Consider the following 22,046-nt stretch of genomic DNA (forward strand, 5'->3'; position numbering starts at 1 on the left):
GAACCACCGGTGGGTGGGAGTGGTCTGGAGGGCTTGCCACCCAATCAGAGGAAGAGGGCGGGGCGCAGCGGGCGCCTGTTGCCCAATGAGGGGCCGAGGCGCGTTTGGCGGGTCGGTCGGTGGCGGGATTTCGCGCCACGAGTCGAGTCCGCGCGCGCCGGTTCTTCTTGAGTATGCTGTGCCGCGCGCTGCTCCGCCGCGCCTCCGCCGCCCCGCACGGTGAGTCCCGCGGCCCCGCCGCTCCCCGCCCGTCCCGCCCTGCAGCCCTGCCGCCTCCTCCCCGGGCGGCGGGAGCCCGGGCCGCCCGCTGCCGCAGCCGTGGTCTTGTGAGCCCCGGGGTTAGGCAGCCCGCTCCCTCGCCCCGATGGCGGAGCGGGCGGTTTCGTCGCCTCCGCAGCCGCTGTGGGCACCTCGGGACTCCTCGCGTCAGAGTCGGTGCGGTTACGGTTCGTCTGTCCCGTTGCAGGTCTGTCTGCGGAGCTGCCCCTGCAGCATCTCTTGGATGGCTACCAGTGCAGCCGAGAAGATGACCACCTGTCTTACGGGGAAACGGGGATGCTGGTCCCTCCTTTCGGCTGCGCCTTTTCTGCAGGTAAAGTCACCTTCACAAGGGCCCTTCTGGGGGCCGGGGTGCGGGTACCGCTGGCAGTCGGCTTTTTCTGTTTTAAAGCATCTTGTGAGTTGGTCTCAGGGTTTCTTACTTGAAACTGAGCTGGTAATAGTGTATTTGCACCTAGGTATGGCGTGAATTGGATCACTGGATGGTAAGTACATGATGAGTGGAGTAAGCATGGAAGCTCCTGGATCTTTAGGACAAAACTTCCCTTCTAGATTTGGTGTGAGCTTATCTGTTTCTCCAAGGCAGCTTCCTGCTTTTCCAACTTGGATCCATAGAAAACACTGGAGGTTGTAGAGGATAGGTGGCACAGATAAGGAAAACTACAACTAGAGACCTGTTATAGCTGGTGAGAGGCCATTATCTCTTTATCTCGTGGACAAAAAGCTGGACATGAGCCAGCAATGTGCACTGGCAGCCCAGAAGGCCATTCACATCCTGGGCTGCATCAAAACAAGTGTGGCCAGCAGATGGAGAGAGGTGATTCTGCCTCTCTGCTCTCATGAGACCCCACATGGAGTACTGGGTCCAACTCTGGAGCCCTCAGAACAAGAAGGACATGGACCTCTTGGAGCGAGTCTAGAGGAGGACCACAAGAATGATCAGAGGGCTGGAGGACCTCTCCTACAAAGACAGGGTGAGACAATTGGACTTCTTCAGCCTGGAGAAGAGAAGGCTCCAGGGAGAACTTACAGCAGCCTTCCAGTACCTGAAGGGGACCTGCAGAAAAATCCAGAGAGGGGCTCTTTATCAGGGAGTGTAGGACAAGGAGGCAGTGGTTTTAAACTAGAGCAGGGTGGGTTTAGATTAAACATCAGGAAGAAGCTCTTTATGATGAGGGTGATGAGACACTGGAACAGGTTGGCCAGCAAGGTGATGGAAGCCCCATCCCTGGAGGCATTTGAGGTCAGGCTTGATGAAGCTCTGGGCAATTTGATCTAGTTAAAGGTGTCCCTGCTTACTGCAGGGGGGTTGAACTAGATGGCCTTTAAAAGTCCGTTCCAACCTAAGACATTCTATGATCTCAGAAGTTGCTCCTGAAGCCATTTGATTGCCCACGTACAGTAGTTCCTACATGGAATAAAGCTTGCCAATATTTATGCATTTTAAACATGTAAATTGCGATGTAAATGCCATTTATTTAGAGCTATCTATTTGCTGTGTACCCTATTTAAAGTGCCTGCACCCTTCATAAAGGGTATGATGGTGAATCAGCTACAGGATACAAAAACACGCTTCAATTTTCTTTTCAGCCCCGAATTTGGAACACGTGCTGGCAGTTGCAAATGAAGATGGGTTTGTTAGACTCTATGACACTGAAGCTCAAACTACAAGCAAACTCATCTTTAAGGGTAAATATACGGAGTGCCTTCTTCATTTGATGTGACAAGTACGTGATTTACTGGAGACAAAGAAAGTTTTTTCCGAGTCATTTAAACATAGATGTGGGCAGTACTTAATCCTTTCAGGTACTTTGGTGAGTCTCCTTCACAAAGCAGCATAGTGAGTGTGCTCTTAGAACAGCAGTGGCAGGTGAATTGTTCTGTGTTGTTTTTCATGCCTAAGGCAAGCTGTTGACAAGTTTACTGACTTCAGTGTCTGATGTTCTTTAGTCTTCTGCAAAATATCATGCTGCAGCTGCGCTGAACTAATCTTGGCTTTGTTTCTATGTTAGAATGGCAGGCTCACTCCAATGCTGTATTTGACCTTGCCTGGGTACCCGGGGAACACAGGATTGTAAGCAGTCTTTTGCTACTTAACTTTATTTTTAATGCTTTGGCAACCGTGTGCAGAAAATGACTAAAGCTTTTTATTTTTTCCTCTGAAGGTCACTGCTTCAGGAGACCAGACAGCAAAGATGTGGGATGTGAGAGCCGGGGAGCTTCTTGGCATATGCAAAGGTCACCAGTGTAGCCTCAAGTCAGTTGCTTTTTCTAGATTTGAGAAAGGTAAATGCTGATATTCCCTGTTGTCTGTTTTTTTCCCTTCCTCTTTCCCCCTGGCACATGGTTGGTTGGAGGCTATAAAAGGGCTTTGGAAACTGACAGTTACAAATAGTGAAGGCAGACTGAGCAGCCACCTAGCCAGTGAAGCAAACCTAACTTCATGGAACTTCGCAGTGCCCCGATGCTCATGTCTGATCTTGAGCAAGTTTAAGACATGAAATTGAAATCTTCTAGTCCTTACTCCTATACATGAATATCTATGTACTCTCTTCTCCAGATTAGTGTTAAAGAAAGGGCAGGAGGAGTAAAGAAACGTGTCAAAAAGCATGGCAGAACACTAGCCTGATTTTTGTATTTCTGTGACTGACGTGCCAAGCATTGGGGCAGAAGAGCCAGCTGCACATAGATGGCATTGGACTGCATTCAGTAGTTTTGGAAGCTAACAGCACTCCTTTTTTCTCTCTCAGCTGTCTTCTGTACTGGAGGCAGAGATGGAAACATCATGGTTTGGGATACCAGATGCAGTAAGAAAGGTAACTGAACTTGTTTGATATGTATCAAAAAAGCTCAATATCTCATGTCACAATAGTACTTGGGTGTACATGTTGGACTAATGCTTTCGATTACAATAGAGGCAACACTTCTGTAAGAAGACAGTCAGATAACAGTCTTTAGGCTGTTTTAGTACAATGAAAGGGTAGAACAGGTATTTCTGCTGTGTCTGATATGTCTTTCTAATTCGCAACATATTTTTGCAGCATGATGTACATGCTGCAGTGGTAATGCCCTGTGTATTGTTAAGGAAATAGAGGGTTCAGAATACATCCTCCTGTGGGACAGCACGGAGATAGATGGGTTGGGTGGGAGTGCTTAGGTCAGAGTCGGAGTGATGAAGCAAAGCCGGGAAGACTACTGCCAAGGTAGGAAGGAAGGCAGCAGCTGCAGAAGCAAAGGAGCTTGTGAGTGCTGGGAGTGTATTGTGAGGACACCTACTAGATGTAGGGTGAGCTCATTCTGTTCTTCTCTTTCTGTTTCCTGGAACTTTTCCTTCCCCTCAGGTCATGCATTTGTGCCTCTTAAAATCATAGTATCAGAATGGTTTGGATGGGACCTCAAAGAGCAGTTTCAATCCCCATGCCATGGGCAGGGACACCCTCCACTAGCCAAAGGCTGCCCAAAGCCCCATCCAACCTGGCCTTGAACACTGACAGGGAGGGGGCAGCCACAGCTTCTCTGGGCAGCCTGTGCCAGGGTCTCACCAGCCTCACAGGGAAGAATTTCTTCCCAATGTCTAATCTAAATCTACCCTTTTTCAGTTTATAGCCATTACCTCTTTTGTGTCACTGCACTCCCTGATAAACAGGCCTCTCCCACTTCTCTGTAGGTCCCTTTTTAGGTATCGAAGGGCTGCTAGAAGGTCTCCATGGAGCCTTCTCTTCACCAGGCTGAACAAGCCCAACTGTCTCAGTCTGTCTTCGCAGGAGCAGTGCTTCAGTTCCCTGCTCTGTCCCAGCAGTTTTCTAGCCTGTGCTGCCAGAACATGTCTCACTCTTTCAACTGCCTCAGGTTCCCTGACTCTTCAAACTGGCAAGTGGGGAAAAGGGAGGCTCCAGGCAATTGAAATGGAAGCTGTAGGAAAAAAAGTCCAAAAAGTCTCTTTGCGCTGCTAAAGCAGTAAGTTTCATAAAGTGAGAAGTGGCAGTCAAAAGGCTAAGAGAAAATTACGATGTAGCATGGAAAAACACCAGAAAGCTACCTATGAGTGCAGCTCATGGTGAAATGGGTTGAACACTCCAGGTGAGTATGTTTGCTGAAGACCAGACCAGGGGGGTAATGATTTCCCCAACTTACTGGCCTTCTTGGGCCAGTTCTAGCTTCAGTATCCACGCTACATTGACCTCTCCAATTTTTGGCAATATATGCTCTGTTTTCTGCTGTGTTCTCATCGGTTTGGTATGTAACTAACAGTTTTTGTTTTCAGAATACATTAATGATTTTAAAGGTCAGTTTCAGCCACTTTTTAGGATCTTTTCCAAGCTGCAGCCTGTTTTATTAAAGTGATGGCAAAATGGCATAGAAACTCTTAACTGAGAAGTCTGTCTTTTTTTTTCAGATGGATTTTATAGGCAGGTGAATCAAATCAGTGGAGCACACAATGTGGTTGACAAGCAGACCCCTTCCAAACCAAAGAAGAGGCAGAACTTAAGAGGACTTGCTCCAGTAGTGGTAGGTGTCTGGGGAACAAATGAAGCACAGGCCTGTCTTCTGAGGACAACGTTATTCATAGAAGTTTTCCTAAGTAATTACCCTGAGAAGTATTTGGCTTCAGTGTGGCAAATGCTTCCATTTATCTTTGTGGAGGTTGCTTTTTGTGTCATGGCTAATTTTAGACATTGTTTAGTCGTCTAACAATCCATGTGCCATCAAAGCCATCTTTGTACAAATGAAATGTGAAAAGACTTTTTTTTCTTTATTTTCCCCCTGGAGAGGAAAGGAGTGGCCCAACTTTCCTTTTTTGTGGGTGGACATAAGGAGGGTTGTAATTTTAAAATCTTTTTTTTTTTCCTAGTTTGACCACATAAATGAATGCTTTGTTAGAGGAAGATCTAGTCTTTCTTAATCTATTAAACCCTGTGATGAAGGCAGCTCTCTTATCTCTGACCTGAAAGGTATAATCTCAAACTGCTGCTCAGATGCAGTGGCAGTTTCACTGGTGGGAGTGTTCCAAGGATTGTTGTGTCCTAAATGGCATCCGGTATTTCCAGGTTCTCCTGCCTGGTTGGGAGGAGGTTTCCTCAGTATTTACTTGGCCTTGGACTAAGCAGCAAGGTCTCGCTGACCTTGAAAGAAAATAAAATTATGGGTTGGTTTTTTTGCTTCTTTTCCATTAAGGATTTTCAGCAGAGTGTAACTGTGGTGCTGCTACAGGACGAGCATACTCTCATCTCTGCGGGAGCTGTTGATGGGTAAGGAGGGAGGACACACCTGCTTTTCTGTCTGTTCTGCATGTTCTCCTTAGTGGCACACAAACACTGGGCGATTTTTTTTCCTAGGATCACACAGTGGCCCACAAAGCTACAGTTGCTACTAGGTAGAGTCAGCAGAGCTCTGCTGCCAGCTTGCTTTGGCAAAGCTGAATGCTGCTTTTCTTCCTTACTGGAGATGGCAGTGCTGAGACAAGCTGTGTATGCATGGTAAATGCTCATTTTTGTGTCTTAGCTACAGGGCAGAACTAGAGCAGTTCTTAACTGTCTCTGTCTTATGGACCTATTGGACCTCAAGTAAACAGACTGTTGTTAGACAGTGAGCTGTTTAGGGATGCATGTGGGCGGTTGGTGCCTGGATATGTGTAGGCATGCTTGAGAAAATGTTGCCTTGAGTTACAAAGGATACATTCTTCTAAGTGCCAGATCTATTGCAGCATCTTGGAGCTCAAGCAAACTGTCTCATTGATTAGCATGGCAATTATCTTGTCTCTCAGAACTTGTTCCTTAGTAGGCTCCATGTGCTCAGAGCCTTTCTGAGGCAGAGAAGCTAGACTCTTCTGCCTGCAGCTTGTGAAAGGCCTGCTCATTGAGAGCAAGAAAAACCTCGAAGGACTTAATTTTTAAAACTATGAGTCAGGAGTGTAAAGGCCTCCTTGTATTTCCTTTTACTAGTTGAAGAAAGTTGACTTGTGGGCTTATATTGTATCTTGTGTTAGCTACAGAAGCCAATGCTGCTTCCTCATCCATAACCAGCTGAGCAACTGTTTGCTTTCAGCATGTCTCTGCTCTACTCTTGCCCCCTTGCGCTCCTTCACACTGAACACTCCTCTGCAACGAGCAACCTGTCCTCCTGGGCTCTTCGAAGGCCCTACCAGCACTGCAAAAGCAATGTTGAAGGCGCTTGTGTTCTGTGTTTCAGGGTGATCAAAGTCTGGGACTTGCGCAGGAACTACGTAGCCTACCGTCAGGACCCGGTGCCGTTCAGGTCTTTCTGCTACCCTGGGACGAGCACTCGCAAGCTGGGTACGCTCTTGAAAAAGGGATTTCTTAAAATGCAAAGTGAATTTAAGATGTACTCACAGTACAATCTCATATTGTTTTTAACCAATTATTGATCAGACTGATAAGCTTACTCGAGGGTATTTTGGTTGCCAATACCAAATTTTCCAGTGGAAGCATGCAAGTGCCCCACTTCTGTATCATTGCACCAATGATAAAAATTTGCATAAGCTTCATCAGTGCATTTTCAGAAATGGAGATGAGGGAATAATACAACTCTTGATGTAGAACTTAATGCGTCGTTTTGATGCAAGAGTAGAAATCGGATCAAACTCTTTCTTCACATTGTATCATGCAGACAACAGACTGGACTGAGTTTTTTTACATTATAACCTTGAGAGTGGAGCATTACTTTAAGCTGTTTGTTATCAAAAACAATAGCACTCTTGTTCATGTTGCTCTGTGCTTCTTTGTATTTTAATGCCTTACAAAGCTCTGATGCAACACACTAATTCCTGAAGACTTGTCTAATCAACTGTCTGACGTGGTAATGGTCAGTGTCAGTCCCAAGAACAAAGGAAATCCTCAAGCAGTTGGTTATGAAATAATTTGCTTGCAGGGACAGATTTTACTTGAACCTAAATCACTAGCAAATTAGAGGATGGGTTATTCTACCAGGGCATGAGAGTTTCTGTTTATTTTTAATCTCTGTTTCTACATTTGGTAGTTCCTGTTAACCATTTGAAAATACTAAATAAATAGCTTGCAGGCTCTGAAGGGGAGATTCCTCTTTAAAATATCACCCCGAAACCTCATGAGGAAGTGTGGATGTTACACTAGAAACTTCCCTTCTCTGACAAGTGCTCTGTCAAACAAATAAACTTTATAATTACAGTCTCCTGCATGATAGAGATCCTTTCCAAATTTGCCTCTCTAGACATTCCTTTGAGAACACCTGTTTTCAAAAATGTTGTGGGGTTTTTTGTGGAGTTACGAGGAACTTCTCTCTTTGTAGGATATTCTAGCCTGGTTTTGGATTCCACTGGTGCTAACCTGTTTGCTAACTGCACTGATGACAGTATCTACATGTTCAATATGACGAGTTTAAGAACCACACCAGGTAAGTATATCTGTGGAAACAGCTGCAAAAAATAGGTGTTCCAGAGCATAGGAAGGTGAGTTTCTCCCTGTGACTTAGAACCACTTGAAGGCTTAGGAAACCTATTCCATGCTCTACAGCTTACTGGGAGAGAAGGTTCTTACCTGGGCTGTTTGTATTTTGTGTTAAGCCACCCATGTAAAATTAATAGCACAAAACTGACATAAGTGCAGATACTGGTTCACCCAGGTTGACATTAAGGGTGATTTGTTTGTGAAGTGGTGAAGAACAGCTAGTGTCCAGCTGATGCCCACCTGAAGCAAGTTCGAATCTTCTGCTTATTGTCAGTCACTGGTTTTTCAAGCTCTTAGATATGAATCCATATAGAAAGGTCACATCTGTATATTTCACAGTGTCCTTTAAATTTAGCTTCTACCGCAGATTCTGGGAGAGAGCATCGACAGCATATTGTGGAGATGCTTCAGCTTTTTAGATTTCTTCAGCTGTGCATCGATGACCTTTACTTTGACAAGAGGGCCTGCAAACTTTGGTGCACTTTGGCTGCTTTCTCACAGGCCAGTGGTTGCTTCTCAGAAAGCAGCAAAACTTGTGAGGTGCATTCCAGCCAGGCGCATGATTTAAGTCCCATTGACTGTTCTCAGTCATTGGGTTAACTGAAAGTAAAGGAACAATGTGTCCTTCTGTCTGCTCTTCAGGAAGGCAGTCTGGTGGGTGGGATTGCTTCCAAAGTCGAGAAGTGGTGCAAGTAGTAAATATAAGTCATTTGTTGAGGTTCACCCTGGGTGTCACCGCTGAGCTGTGAAAATAGGCTCACCAGCCTGTCCCCTCAGCACAGGGCATGCTGCCCTCAGCCTCCTCATGGAGCTCTTGCCTTCTGTGTGCAGCTGATAAAAGCCAGGGAGCAATCTGGATTCATCCATCTGGATGAAGCACGTGTGGCTTCTGCATGTGCTGCTGCTCCCGCAGAGGGCAGCGCCTGCCCGCGGGTTGGTGCCTTCCTCCCGACTGCGGCTGTGCTTGTCTGGTAGGTAGGCAGCTTTAGGTTGTGGTGGGGGTATGTGAGGAAATCCTCACTCTGAGAGGAGTTGCTGGGAGGTCTGGCTTAGGAAAGGACTCGCTGTCCTGTGGCCACTGTGCTGAGAGCTGTGGGCAAAACATAAGGATCGTTTGAGGGCTCGCAACTTCTCACAGACCAATGAAATCACCTCTCTGCTGGTCTGTGGGTCGCCTCCTTCACCAAAAGCACTACTAAAACAGGTTTGGCTGAGGGGGTGCCAGCACCACCTGGGACTACAGTGGGAAACAGCCTTTCCACCCCGATGAGAGGGTGGGACATGGTACAGCGAAGTGCTCTGGATGCACACTCAGCTCCTGTGCTGGCTGTGGACTCCTCCAGCCCTCCTGTTATTCCAACAGCAGCCGTTCGGGGTGATGGTGTCAAGGCTTTACCAAACACTACTGAGGCCCTCCAGCCTGGCTGACACAATGCAAGTTTTGTTGACAAAATAAAAGATGCTGGTAGCAGGAGGAAGGAGCAGTAATTGCCTTCGTTCCTTCCTGGGTGGAAGACAGCCTTCAATCCGCTTTCTCCATGGCTGCCCCTGTTTAACACAGTGGGACTGATAGCAGTGGCTGAAGAAGAGAGGCAGAACCTTCACCAGATAAATGGGGCAGCCCAGGTAGTGTGTTGGCCTGCTTGTGACATAGTTGAAGCTAAAGCTCTAGTGACACTGCCACTGCTTCTTAGTGCTGTGGAGAGAGCTGTTCAGGTAAACCTGCTTCTTTTGGGAAGCCTGAAGGGCTTAATATAGACTTGCTGCCCCAGAGCCCCAGAGCGAGGGAGCAGTGCAGCCACTTTCTCTAGAGGATATGTGGCTAGGCAGGAAAAGCCTGTAAGATCAGCCCTGCTTGTGCAACCACCTGCACTGCTGTGCAGTGACTCAGACTTTGCTTTTCTTTTTGTGTTTTTTTTTTCTCTCCTCACAGTGGCAGTTTTCAGTGGGCACCAGAATTCAACCTTTTACATCAAATCTAGCACCAGCCCAGATGACCAGTTCCTCATCAGTGGCTCTAGTGACTGTAACGCTTACATCTGGAAGGTGAGGCGACTGTGTGCAACCCGGAGCTGCTCCGCTCCTTCGTTTGCTTTTCGTGTTCACATAGGACACTCCCTGCCTCCCACACCTACTGACAGCAGTGTGGGGTTAGCTCCTGGCGTGGTGGTGGTGTGCCCAGAGCATGTTGCTGCCAGGGCTAGATGTAACTGTTTAATGTAAAACAGAGCTAACCTCCTGCCATCAATACCTCTCTCATCACTGCTGTTTATTGCAAATTTGCTGATCCTAATCTGGTGTTAATGGGCATTAAAATCCTCTTTCAATCCTGGTGGTTCAGCCAGCTATGACAAGTAGACAGACAGTTGTCTATTCATATTTAGCAAACAAGCACACTACCAGAAACCTAACAATTTAATTGTTTTAAAGGGCACTCTTTCCCTCACTTCCCCCTTTTCTAGCTTTTGCTTCAGACATAGCCTTTTCTTGTGCTTAATTTACAGTAGTTAAAGCTTTTGTATTGCAGTGAGGCTCAGCCAGAGCCTTCAGCAAAATTCAAAAGCACCATCTGACAGCAGAGAGGCTTCCTCACTTGGCAGATGCAAATGTCACCAAGTTAATAGCAGGGACCTCAGAAAAAAGCGTGCTTCAAATTGTGCTCCCCATATTTGACAGCCACATGGCCACAGAATAGACTTCTTACCTGAAGTAGGATAGACAGAAACCACAGGTGACTGCTTATTTCAGGTTTGGGGTAGTCTTTAAGGAATGATGACTTTTTTACCCCACCACAGTGAGTTTGAAAGTACATTGCAAAATTTTGAGAGCGGATGACCAGCCTGTTGTGATTGTCGTTTGATCATGTGTTGTCTCTGATTTGAAGAATGCTTATAAGCATCGATGTTGCTTATGCAGAAGTAGCATGAGCGCGGTAGCGTGGCTACTCCCATGCCAGGAGGAGTCATTTTAACCTGCCTCATGTTCAGTGTGAGTTCAGCAAAAATACCTGTGCAAACTTGGGCTGTGCACCGTGCTCACATGTTTTGATACTTTCTTGGAATACAGGCTGGGTCTGAGTTGAGACCATTCAAGGATGTCATTACATCTCAGAGTTGAAGCATTTCAGCACATTTAAAATGATATGTGTACTGTTGCTGTCACATGGGGGTGACAGATCATATTCTGTAAGTAGTCCCATAGTCATGGTAGAAAGTGGGACTTCCATCAAAACTGCCTCTTTTGTGATCTTTAATATCCAGAAGCTTCTTAATTTGTTTTAAATGTTGTGAGATTTTGCCGACTCTGAATCGTGTATTTTTTCCTGGGATGAGGATTTATGCACCATGGAAAAAAAAAATGGTTATATATTGCATGAGCAATTAGCAGTTGATGTTGGAAAGAACTTAATGCAGAGTGCTAGCTTTCCATATCTAGAGAGGAATGAAAGGTGGAGCAAGACCTTGTCCACCCTGATTACTTCTTTGACAAACTTTAGCAGCAATGCTAAGTTGTGTTTGGGTCAGCAGTTCCCAAGGAATACTGAGGCTAGAAGTTACTCCCCATGAGCACGCTGTTTCCATCTCCTTACATATATAAATTGCTTTCAGGCGATGAACACTCACTTTACTGTGTCAGTGTTTCTTTGTTTTTTTTAAATTGCTAGTTTGTTGATTAATGACCTGACTCTTGAACAGCACTCATATTATAAAAGCCAGAGAGCAGAGAGGTTTCTCTCTACAAAGATGGTGCCTAGCTGAGGTACGTTCCTGGTAATAATAATTAAAAAGAAATCGTTTATAGACATACACTTCCATAGGTCCATTGTCCTTTGAATCCCCTGGAACAGACCAGTCTGAGGTGATCATATGAAGTTACCCTTTGCTCTGTCCCAGCACTGGAACGTAAGCACTTCTTTATCATGTGGTGCATAAAGCTATATGCCCCATTTTATGCTGAACCTTGATGATGGATGCAGCAGCTGTTTCAGTGAATAGAGTAACTAATAAAGTTGTATTTCCTAAGTTTGTCTTTTTAACCTTTCCACAATAGCTCCAGCTTCCCCACCAATATCCTGTCAAATCAGGCAAAAAGCAGCATGTGCTGGGGCTAATCCTGACTTAACATGCGCAGACTGGCCGACTCTCTTCTGCCAAACGCAGCGGACACAGCTGTTAACTATGTATCCTCCTCCAGTTCACAACAATACAAGTTGGTTTGATTTACACTAGTATTGTGTAAAACCAGTGTGTCCCAGCAAGAATAATTCTCCTCTTCCGCTTTCCTTTCAGCAGTGGCTACTAGACTGCTACTGTGTCTGTGATGTGTGCATAACAAGACTGCTATTAAATGTAAACGAAGGTGTTCTCTGCACTGAGATCTCCAGTTGTTTATTCCCTAAATAGGGATTTAGTTTCCATGGTATTGCATGTTTTGGCAGAGAAAGGAATACTCTGACCAAGGCATTTAATGGATATTTAGTCAAGTGATTGCTTTTGGGGTGCCAGGGGAAAAAAAAAAAGCGGCCTATTCAATCAACCTGCTTGTATCAGAATAGTTTTAAAGAGCTGAAGCTGGATGTTCTATTCAATTGCAGTTTTGAAGGCTGTTGTAGGAGGTGATCCACAAGAGAAAAACTTATGTGTAAATCAGAAGCCTTCCTCAGTGTCTTGCATCTTCGTTTGAAATCCGTATATAATGTCTACTCCTTTGCCCACACACTGAAGGAGCTGTTCATTCACTTAGTCATTTATGCAAATCCGCTTGATAAGTCCCCCTTATAATGTCACATCAATAATGGTGACTCATAGCTCCAGAAAGGATTGCCTGCTGAAAGGATGCAGAACTTGGATATAATCCCTCTGTGTGTGTGTGATTTGTTCCTTGGGCCACTTCATGCTAGCTTCAGCTGTATCTGTCACTTACAGGAGCTGTAATCAAAGATTCGTAGTGAAACACTGTACAACAGGAGAAGGGTTTTTATGAAGTATGTAAGAGACATGGAAATCAGTTTAATGAGCATGAGTGACTTAGGGAGCTTTTTAATGAACCTTTCAGAGGGACTCTGGTCCAGCTAGTTGGTTGGAGGAGGTACAGGCTCTTGGCAGTCAGTTGCACAAATGCCAATTCTGAAGCCAGTGAAAGTTCATCTATAGGAGTTTGGTGGTGGTGGTTTTATTCTTTAATAAACCATTGTCATGTGATTGGGACATTTGTAGAAAGGCAGCAGAATATATTTGCCTATCCTGATTCAAAGCATGAGCTTCCCAAACTTTTAAGTATCTTGCCTAGAACAGGTAGAGGTACTTAATACAGTGAAACACTTGTGTCATGTTTGGGGCTGACAGCTCTGGAGGCAGAAATCCTGTGTGTAGCAGGAACTGAACAAGTTTTCCAGGCAAGTCAGTACATCTCAGTGTGACCAGTCCGTGATCTCAGTGCTGACCAGATGCTTCCCCTGTAGAAATGAATCATGATCTGATCCTTAGGGCTCCATCGGTTGTTGCCTCATGATGACAGGCTGAGAATGTTTGGTTTACCTGTCTCACACAGGAAAGATGGAAAGTATTCATATGCTTTACAGGTGGGCTCTGGGGTCTTTCCTTAGCCATGTATATTAGGCTGTGAGGCTTCTGATCATATACTTGTTTTTCTATGGAATTTTTAAGGTTTCTGAGCCCAGCCTTCCTCCACGGATGCTCCTTGGTCACTCTCAAGAAGTTACCTCCATTGCTTGGTGTCCTTCAGACTTCACTAAGGTTGGTTTTCTGGAAAATTGTCTTTTCTATGAAACAATAGATGGGATGCAGCAACATCTGCTTTTTGAAATTGCAGCAGTATTTGTTTATTTGGGTGGAAATTTAAGTAAATTTCTAAAAATGGGGCAGGTGAGGGGTAGTAAACAAACCTTGTCACAAGTACATTGTATGTATCAGAACATATAATTTCAAATAATTTAGGCTATTTGATAAAACCTAGGAAATTGCAAATGAACAGACACCTCTCCTGACGAGAGACTGTGACAATACCTGTAAGAGACAAAACCAAATAAAACCCATTTAATCAGGGCTTTCATAAGTCAAAAGCTTATTTTGTGGTTCCATACTTACCTGTTTGACCACTGATACGTCCACCAGTCTTGCACAGAGCTGCAAGAAGTTTCAAATACCCTTTCAAAACCACGTAGAGCCTGTTCATTGTGACCTTTTTTCATAATCTGAGCTGCGTTTGTGACATGTTTGTGTGTACACCCAAAAACCTACAGTGAAACTGGGTCAGTAATTATGCACTACGTATCACTAAAAGGAAGAGAACTGTGCTAGGAGTCCTAGATGGTGTCCTAATAAATAGCCAGGTTTTCTTTCACCCACAGTGTTAAGCAAGTCAGCCACCTTCCCTGGCCTGCACTATAGCACTGGGTCTTTGGAAAAACAATATAGGAGGGTAGGAGTCTTGCAGGCAAACAGGATGAATTGTTGTGTAAGATGCGCAAAAATATGAGAATCATAATTTTAGATGAAATCTGTGATCTTGACTTAGTCCAGCATCCTGATCATGATGAATGCAGACCTATACATCCTTTAATGCTGTTACTGACCTAGGTAAGCAATAGGTAACCATTCTACAGATGCCAAAGCATTAAGAAAAGTAAAAAATGTGGTGCTAAGACAGGTCAGGGAACTGCTTAGAGTGATTTGAGAGGCAAAGTTGCTTTCTATAGGGACAATATTGGTGTCACAGAGGTTATAGCAGAGGCACTTTGCCATCCAGATTACTATGAACTTTGGCCACAGCATTTCCTTTTGCTTGCTGCTGATTCCCCTGTGAATCACCAGCTAATCTGTCCAAAGAGAGCCATAAAATGTTGGGTAGGTGGGTTCTGCTGCTGCTTCTTCAGAGGAGATTCCACAGATCCTTTTGGATTGTGTGATGCTGAAGTGGGAATCTAGACCAATGTTTCTAGCAGAGTTGGTTTCCCGGCCAGACACTGCTGACATCTGACTGTGAAGAGATAGTGCTTAACGCTGGTGCAACAGCCTTCCAGTGTCACCCTACCCAGTGTGCTGCAAATGTTGGTTCCCAAGCAGGAAAGCTCCTGAGTAACAGAGACAGACCTAGATGCAGGTGTGAAAAGCAGCAGGGCTGTTTTTGTCTGCCGAGTGATTGAAACCTCAGAAGATGCCCTCGGCCCTTCCAGAGCAGAGTGCTGTCTGTCACGGAGCTACGCAAGGCAAGCGGTAGCTGTTGGCTGAGATTTCTACAGCAGAGAGACACGAAGGCTGGGGTGTTGCCCGCTTTAAAGCAAACAGTGCTGTCTGGTACAGTCATGATCAAATGGAGTTGGGTTGTTTCATTTGTTGTATGGGCAAATCTTGTACTCCTTCAGCCCGGCTCCACCTTCTTTCATATTGACACGGGGTGTTGGGCATTGCTGTTCTAGTTCACTTGGCTGGTGATCCATAGGATGTGTCCTGGTTACTCACAGCCAACTCATTTATGCTGCAGATTGCCACGTGCTCTGATGACAACACTGTAAGGATCTGGCGCTTACGACGTCAACCTGAGGAGGAGAAATCAGCATTAAACAAAATCAGCTTGGTGGGCTGGGTTACTCAGAAGAAACCAGAAGAACATCGGGGAGCAGGTAAGGCCCCTGAGCTGAGCTATCTTGCTCTGCAACGTGGCTTCTGAATTTTAACTGTTCTCTGTACCAACAAAAGCCTTTGGCTTATTTTACTAGTCTTCTGGGTTTTTTATATTAGGCAACAATTCATACAGCCAGGCAACACTTGTACTTCTATATACTTCTGCCACCAATAAGGCAAGCTGGCTGAAGTATGCCGAAGTCTGTCTGACCACACTGGAAAGAAAATGTTCATTAATACACCTTGTCAGGCAGCCAGCTCTGATGGGTGAGCATTGGCAGGGTTCAGGAACTGAACAGCCGAAGGAGATGTCGTCTGTGTGTCTGTATGTGTGTGCACTGTAGCAACAAGTCACGCCTTTTCTTTTTCTCCCCATTTATATTGAATAGTAACTGGGAGCAGTAAGATCATTTGCTTTTCCCAGTTTGCTAGTCTAGCCAGCAAAGGGGCTGGTGGCACATCGACAGCCTCCCAACTGTTGCCCACTGCCCGGGAGTGGAATTCTGGCTTGCATTCCTTTGCTGCTGCCACCAATATTTCTGCATCTCCTTCAGCTTCATACAGTGGTACTGACAACCATGTAGTGAAAGTACTTCCAAAATGTGTGTAGACAGTCATGATGTGGTGATAACACTCTGGAGTTAACCAGTAGCGTTAACCTACTCGCACGTTAGGGCCAGTTAACAAAAGCAGGAGCTTTCTACAAAGCCTGGGCAATCACACAAGCTATGCAGCTTGCTGTGGGAGCGAGCAGGCAGATCTGGGCTCTGTGGAGAAGCTGCTCGCTGGACAGAAGAAAGGTGCCCCTGACTTGGATTTTGTTACAGTAGAGTAGGTGAAAGGAGAATACCCCCCTCCAAAAGTGAAATGAGATGAGCTGCTCTGTAGAGCAGCTCCAAAACTTAATAATAATACAATGGCTTCCCAGCAGCCGGTGCGGTGGCTTCCTGTGTTCCACCTATCTTTTCCTAGCCACCCTCCAAATGAATTTCACCTTGGCTAACACAAATAAAGGCTGAAGGTCTCCAAATCCCACTAAAGGGATAACATTACCTCTAACCTTTTGCCAGTAAGTAACACTGTTGCAGGAAGTTTGCAGGACAATAGCAGGGAGAGTGCCAGGTCTGCTCTGTAGTGGTTTGTGCGCACCCACTCTGCTTCGGAGAGGGCTCAGAAATCACATTGCGCACCAGTTTTGGCAAAAGAGGAGTCAGCATAAGCCTAGTTCAGAAGCCTGAAACCTAAAGTAGCTTGTACATTGAAACTTTACAATTCAGCTTTGGCAATTACACCCAATTACGCTAGAAAAATAACTCATTTCTCCTTGCTCTTGCTGCATTAAAGCAACACAGGAGGGAAGAGGAAGTACACAGACACTGAAACACAACAGCAGGCTTCCTGCTGACCTTGGCTCTTGAACACAAAGCACGTGCTGTTAGGGTATAGGAGTTATCTGCAGAGCCTGATTCAAGGCTGGCAGCTAAGTGCTGTTTCGGACCTGCTGGGATGAGATCTAGGTAGTTTCCCACCCATTTATGTGGAACAAATTGTGAGATTAAGGTTTTGTATAGACTGTTGACCTGTATCATCAAGTGTAGCAAGCACAGTTTCCTTTTGGAAATTAGTTTTGTGGTTTCCCCAAGTTGCACTATTTTCTCTATGGTTTTGAGTAACCAAGTTTCTGGAGCAGGACTGTGCATGGACAGGTTGTGACTCTTAAATCTGGACATTAATAATACCACTCCAGAAGATTTGCAGCAGAAAAGGTAGGAAGCACCTAAAATAACCTGCAGGTTGACTGCAGGTACTGATGGTGTTGTACTACATGCAGTGGCAGCATACATGAAAACAGCTTGGAACTGGCCTTGTGGAAACCTGAATAACACACCCAGTCTTAGAGAAGAGCCTGATCTTTGTATTCTTTATCTCAGATTTGGGCCTGTTTCTCAAGTTTGGGTTTGCTGCTTGCTGTGACACCCATCCAACTCCCAGGATAGCTTTTTTCCCCTTGTTCACTGCCTCCACAGTGTAACTCAGACTGGTTTGGGAGTGAAAGAGGTCATACCCTGCTAATCATGCAGTATTTCTGCTGGATGAATTTGTAGGTGGTCATTAGGGATCGAGAGTTGCTGAGTCTGCTACTTTCTTCTATGTCTAGGAGCTTAGATTTTTAAGTGCAACTAATTACCCAGCCAAGCTATTACTGTCTTTTAAGTGCTCATTGAGGTAAAGATTAGGAGAACCAATACCAGCAGTTACTTTTTCTTAGTCCAGATTGAAAGCAAGTTGTTATGAAGTAGCATATTATGTCAGGAAAGGAGCCTTTAACTCTTTTTTTGTGTGTTAGAATGTTTTGTAGTGGGATCTATTAACACAGGATCCAGTTGAATTTTGCTCTGATGCATCAGTACTTGTATATTGGATACTGGATAATACAATTAAGGGAAAGATCAGAAGAGGCTTCATGTGCTATATTAGGCAACTGTCACATAGGTGCACACACGACGTTATTTGTAAGACAGCCCAGTGTCCTAAAGAAAATGGCAGGTTATTAACACTACCCTTCTCATTATTCAAATGAAATGCTTTATAGTCTGGTGCTAATGCTGTGAATTAGGGAGTCCAGTTTAAACCCTTGGTGTACAGAAAATGATTAGAGCTCTTGTGCTCAGCAGTGGAATTGAGCAGAGTATCTTAAGGTGCTTTTAAAGCTAAAAGAGGGAAGGTTTAAATTAGATATTAGGGGGAAGTTTTTTACAGGGAGAGTGGTGAGGTGCTGGAACAGGCTGCCCAGAGAGGTGGTGGATGCTTTGTCCCTGGAGGTGTTCAAGGTCAGGTTGGATGGGGCCCAGGGCAACCTTGTGTATATCCAGGCCTGGAGGTTGGTGGCCCTACCTGTGGCAGGGGGGGTGGAACTTTATGATCTATGGGCTTCCTTCCAACACAGACCATTTTATGACTCTATGATTTTATCCTGTTTAATTGCGCCACTGCCAAGTTAGGTGAATTACAAAGCAGGCACCTAACAATCCTGCTAACGTGTCCTCTGTTAGGAGGGTGCCAGTAATGAAAAAATGATTTAAAAAAACCCCCCTCTATTACTGCAGACCAAGGTCTTTGCTATATATGATTCCTCACCTGTTATTTGTAGGGTCTTTTGCCCTTACCTATGACTGCTGGTTCAAGAAGCTGTGTATTCAAAACATCTTTCTAAAAACAGGGAGGGGTTATATCTTGGCTAGTGAGCTCAAAAGCCACTGTAGGATATCTGTATTGGAATAGTCTGTTTTCAAGAAATAACTTACTACAGTAACAGATTTTATTTTCTGTGGAATTTAAGTCCTTGCTCAGGAGGAGAAGGATTTCTCACGTTGCCCTGGGTGTGGTAAATACCTACCATACTAACAGAGCATCACAGAAAATCCTCCAGCAAGAAAGCAAGAGAATGAGAGTGTGTCCTTCCCTGCTCTCACTTTTTGTTGTTCCTCACGTTCAAAATATGCGACTGTTGACATCTGGCTAGGAGCATTGTTCATAGAGCAGGGCATTATAGCATGTAGCATAAGGCTTCTTTGGTATTGTAATTGGCTGCAGGACCTGCTTACGCTCCCTTTGTCCCTCAGCTCGGTTACTTGCCTGTTAAAGTAGTGGTGCTGGTGGGGACCAGCATTGCTCTCGGGCAGCGTCTCAGTGCAGACCTGACTGAGCGAGACACTGCAAGGCTCCCAGCCAGGCTAGGTAAACTTGGGAGATTCCAGATCTAGTTTGTCTGTCTGTCAGTCCCTTGGCTGTAGCTCATGGAAGCGTGCACATGACAGGAGGGATGCATGTCAGACACTGCATGACTGTACTGTATTGTACTTAATGAGTTGAACTGAAATTAGAGGGATTTATGCAGTTTCTTAATTCAAAAGGGTATGTCTGCGAAGCAGGGGCAGCGCTGAATTCATCTCCTAGTTGCAAAGGGTGTTTATAAAAGAGCTGTCTTTACTCTGCTGTTCTGTGTTCCTCATCAGACCACTTATTTCTCCTGTACCAGGACCTCTATCCAGCCCACAGACTACTCCTGCCAAGGCCTTCACAGTGGGCAGCCCATGCATTTCCTCACCACGGCTGGCTGCCTGTGCTCCCATTTATTCTGGAGACCTTCCTCTGTCTACAAACACTCCGACAGGCATTCTCAAAACCCAGACAGCCACATTCTGCACCCCAGCCAAGCAGAGTGGAGCCAGCCCATGCACTTCTCCCAGACTGATCCCTTCCTCCAATATGTCCATTAAACATTGGGTTACAAGGACCCCGTGCTCTTCTCCTCCAGAAGTGGGGAAAAAGGCTCCTTCTCCTAGAAAAGCCCTGGCAGAAGTCACGCAAGGTCTCCTGGAAGCCACTTGTTCTCCCAAAGCCCCACACTCACAGTTTGAAAAGCGTGCCAAGAGAAGGCTTGACTGCAGCAAGGAGGATGGTGCGGGGCAGAAGTGTCTGCAGGCCTGTAGCTGTGTGACTGAACTGGACCGTGCGACTAAGAAATCCAAGCTGAATTTGTGTCACTTGGCTGCAGACCAAAAACCTTGTGATGAAGGTGTTCTCATCCTGACTGACTTGGATAATGACCAGGAAGGCTCCAGCCGCAGCCCAGAAGAACCTTCCTTTCCTGGAAGCTCTATTAATCCACCAGGAATTCAGAGCCCCCCCCATCTTTTCAGATCTCCGTGCAGGAAAGACACTGAGGTAATAGATAAAGAGAATAGTTCACCTAAAAGAAAAAACTGGTTATCTGCTCTGGGAGAGAAGATCCGGACCGGCAGAGCTGGCAGCCAGAGCGCATCAAACAGCCCCCCATCATCTTGCAGTCCCAGTGCCAAACGACAAGAGGCTGTGGCAGCGGCCACTGCGCTGAAAACGGTAAGTAGGACAGTCGGTGACAGTGGTCATGAAAGAAGTTACCCTAGTCACCACTCTCCCCTTGTTTGCTCTCTCCTGCTTGGACATTCCAAGAATTGGTTATGGGCAAAAGGGATGATTTCTAGCCTAATAAGGCAGCTGCATTAATGCTGTTATCTACTAATCCCCTCCATGCAGGAAGAGAATTTTTAGGATGTTGATGTCCCTCACTTTAAAGGGACTTAGGGCATGCAGGAGCTCAGAGATCCTCCCAGTCCCAGGTCAGGTATTCAAAGGATGTAGCCATCATCTGAAATACAGCTCTACTCTGAGAAACATAATAATGACAGCACCTTTCCTGGCAAATCTACTGTTTATGTGTTCACCATCACTTCCACCTGTTTATGTTACTGGAAAGCTACTTTAGCATAGGAAGAAAGAATGACATTTTATTCTAGCTCAGGTAGCAAAAGAGCTTGTTACCCATGTTAGAACCATGGGGCTAAATAACGCCTTTGGTTCCTTTGGTTGAAAACTAGCAGGAAACAAAGGAACTGTGAAAGAGTCAGAGGACAGGACTTGGCCTACATAATCCTACTTCTGATGTATGAGAAGCCTTGGCACAGAGCTCATCCTAGGATCTGAAAGTTAAGCTTATAAAGCAGCTAGAAAAGTGGTCATGAGGGTTTAACATGCAAACTGAGTAACAATGTTTTTTTAAAACAAACCAAATTCTACTCGTGTCTGAAACTGGATTCTGAGTCCTACAGTGTCTTTGAGTCTTATTTCAGGAAACATTAGGTAAGTTTTCATTCATCAAATTTCAGTTGTACTCTCAATTGAATATCTGATGCTAGAAGTTGTTGTGGCTTACTTTGGAAAAGGATCCCATATCTTACCTGATTTCAGCTCTTGTAGCACTTTTCTCACAGGTGAAGCAGGCAAGCCACCACTTAAGTTACACACAGCAGCTGCGCTCTTCAGATTGCGGCTGTACCAAGAAATCTTGGTTATAGTAAACCTAAATCTTCTTGTGCTTTATGCTGTGCATGTCTAAACACAAGACAGAAAGATTTGCCCTGAAGAAAGATTACTAAAGAACAATTGCGTTTCCTACACAGTATGCTCTAGTTCAGATTTCAGGATGCTCCTGTGTTGTCCTCAAAGCCTGAGGAGGTGCCTGGAATAACCAGCAGCATCTGTTGATCTGCTATAACCTGGAAATCTGCAGCCCTCTTATCTGCTGTAGGGAAACTGAACCTGCAGCCAGAGTGCTTTTCCTACGGCAGTAAGACTGCCCTAGGTTTTAGCCAGTGTTTCCTGTAGGTAGTTAAGCCTCTTATCTGTGAGACAAACAGATTATAGCAAAGAACCTTTCATTTACTATCTTATTTGGGAAGCTAAACAAACTGGAGCCATGATGGAGGGGCGACTCTAAGACTCCTGCAGGATATGAGCTGTTAAGCTAGAAACCTTTCTTGTTGGTTTTGATTTGTGTTTGGGTTTGGTTTGTTTCTTTCTAGGCTGCAACCACTTCAGTTTCCATGAGGAAGATCTGCACATACTTCCACAGAAAGCCACAGAACGACTGAAGCGGCGTGCCGCGGCTGCACCTGATGGATGTTGACACTGTGGTATCAAGACCAGGTTGAGCAACGCTGACGATGTGCTGGGATTACAAAGTTTATTGTTCATAAACTTGGGGGGTTATCCTTCTGTTTTTAAAGCTGTCAACAGTTGCAGTCATCTTACTCACGGTCTCTCACTGACTTTGCATGATGCTTTTTTTATCTTCTTTGTT

At 45.3% G+C, this 22,046-nt stretch overlaps 1 protein-coding gene across 1 annotated transcript; it reads left to right on the forward strand.

The window, feature by feature from the left end:
* Positions 1 to 173: 173 nt before the first annotated feature.
* DTL (denticleless E3 ubiquitin protein ligase homolog) lies at positions 174 to 21,837 on the forward strand (the record flags this gene model as incomplete). Its single annotated transcript, XM_084261017.1, has 15 exons — positions 174 to 219; positions 467 to 592; positions 1,870 to 1,968; positions 2,292 to 2,353; positions 2,445 to 2,565; positions 3,030 to 3,095; positions 4,676 to 4,788; positions 5,455 to 5,528; positions 6,469 to 6,572; positions 7,564 to 7,668; positions 9,655 to 9,767; positions 13,388 to 13,477; positions 15,225 to 15,363; positions 19,404 to 20,266; positions 21,769 to 21,837. The coding sequence occupies 15 exons, from the start codon at positions 174 to 176 to the stop codon at positions 21,835 to 21,837; spliced, it is 2,190 nt and encodes a 729-aa protein (XP_084117143.1).
* Positions 21,838 to 22,046: the final 209 nt, after the last annotated feature.

Source organism: Gallinula chloropus, assembly GCF_964237585.1.
Source record: "Gallinula chloropus genome assembly, chromosome: 3".
NCBI lineage: Eukaryota > Metazoa > Chordata > Aves > Gruiformes > Rallidae > Gallinula > Gallinula chloropus.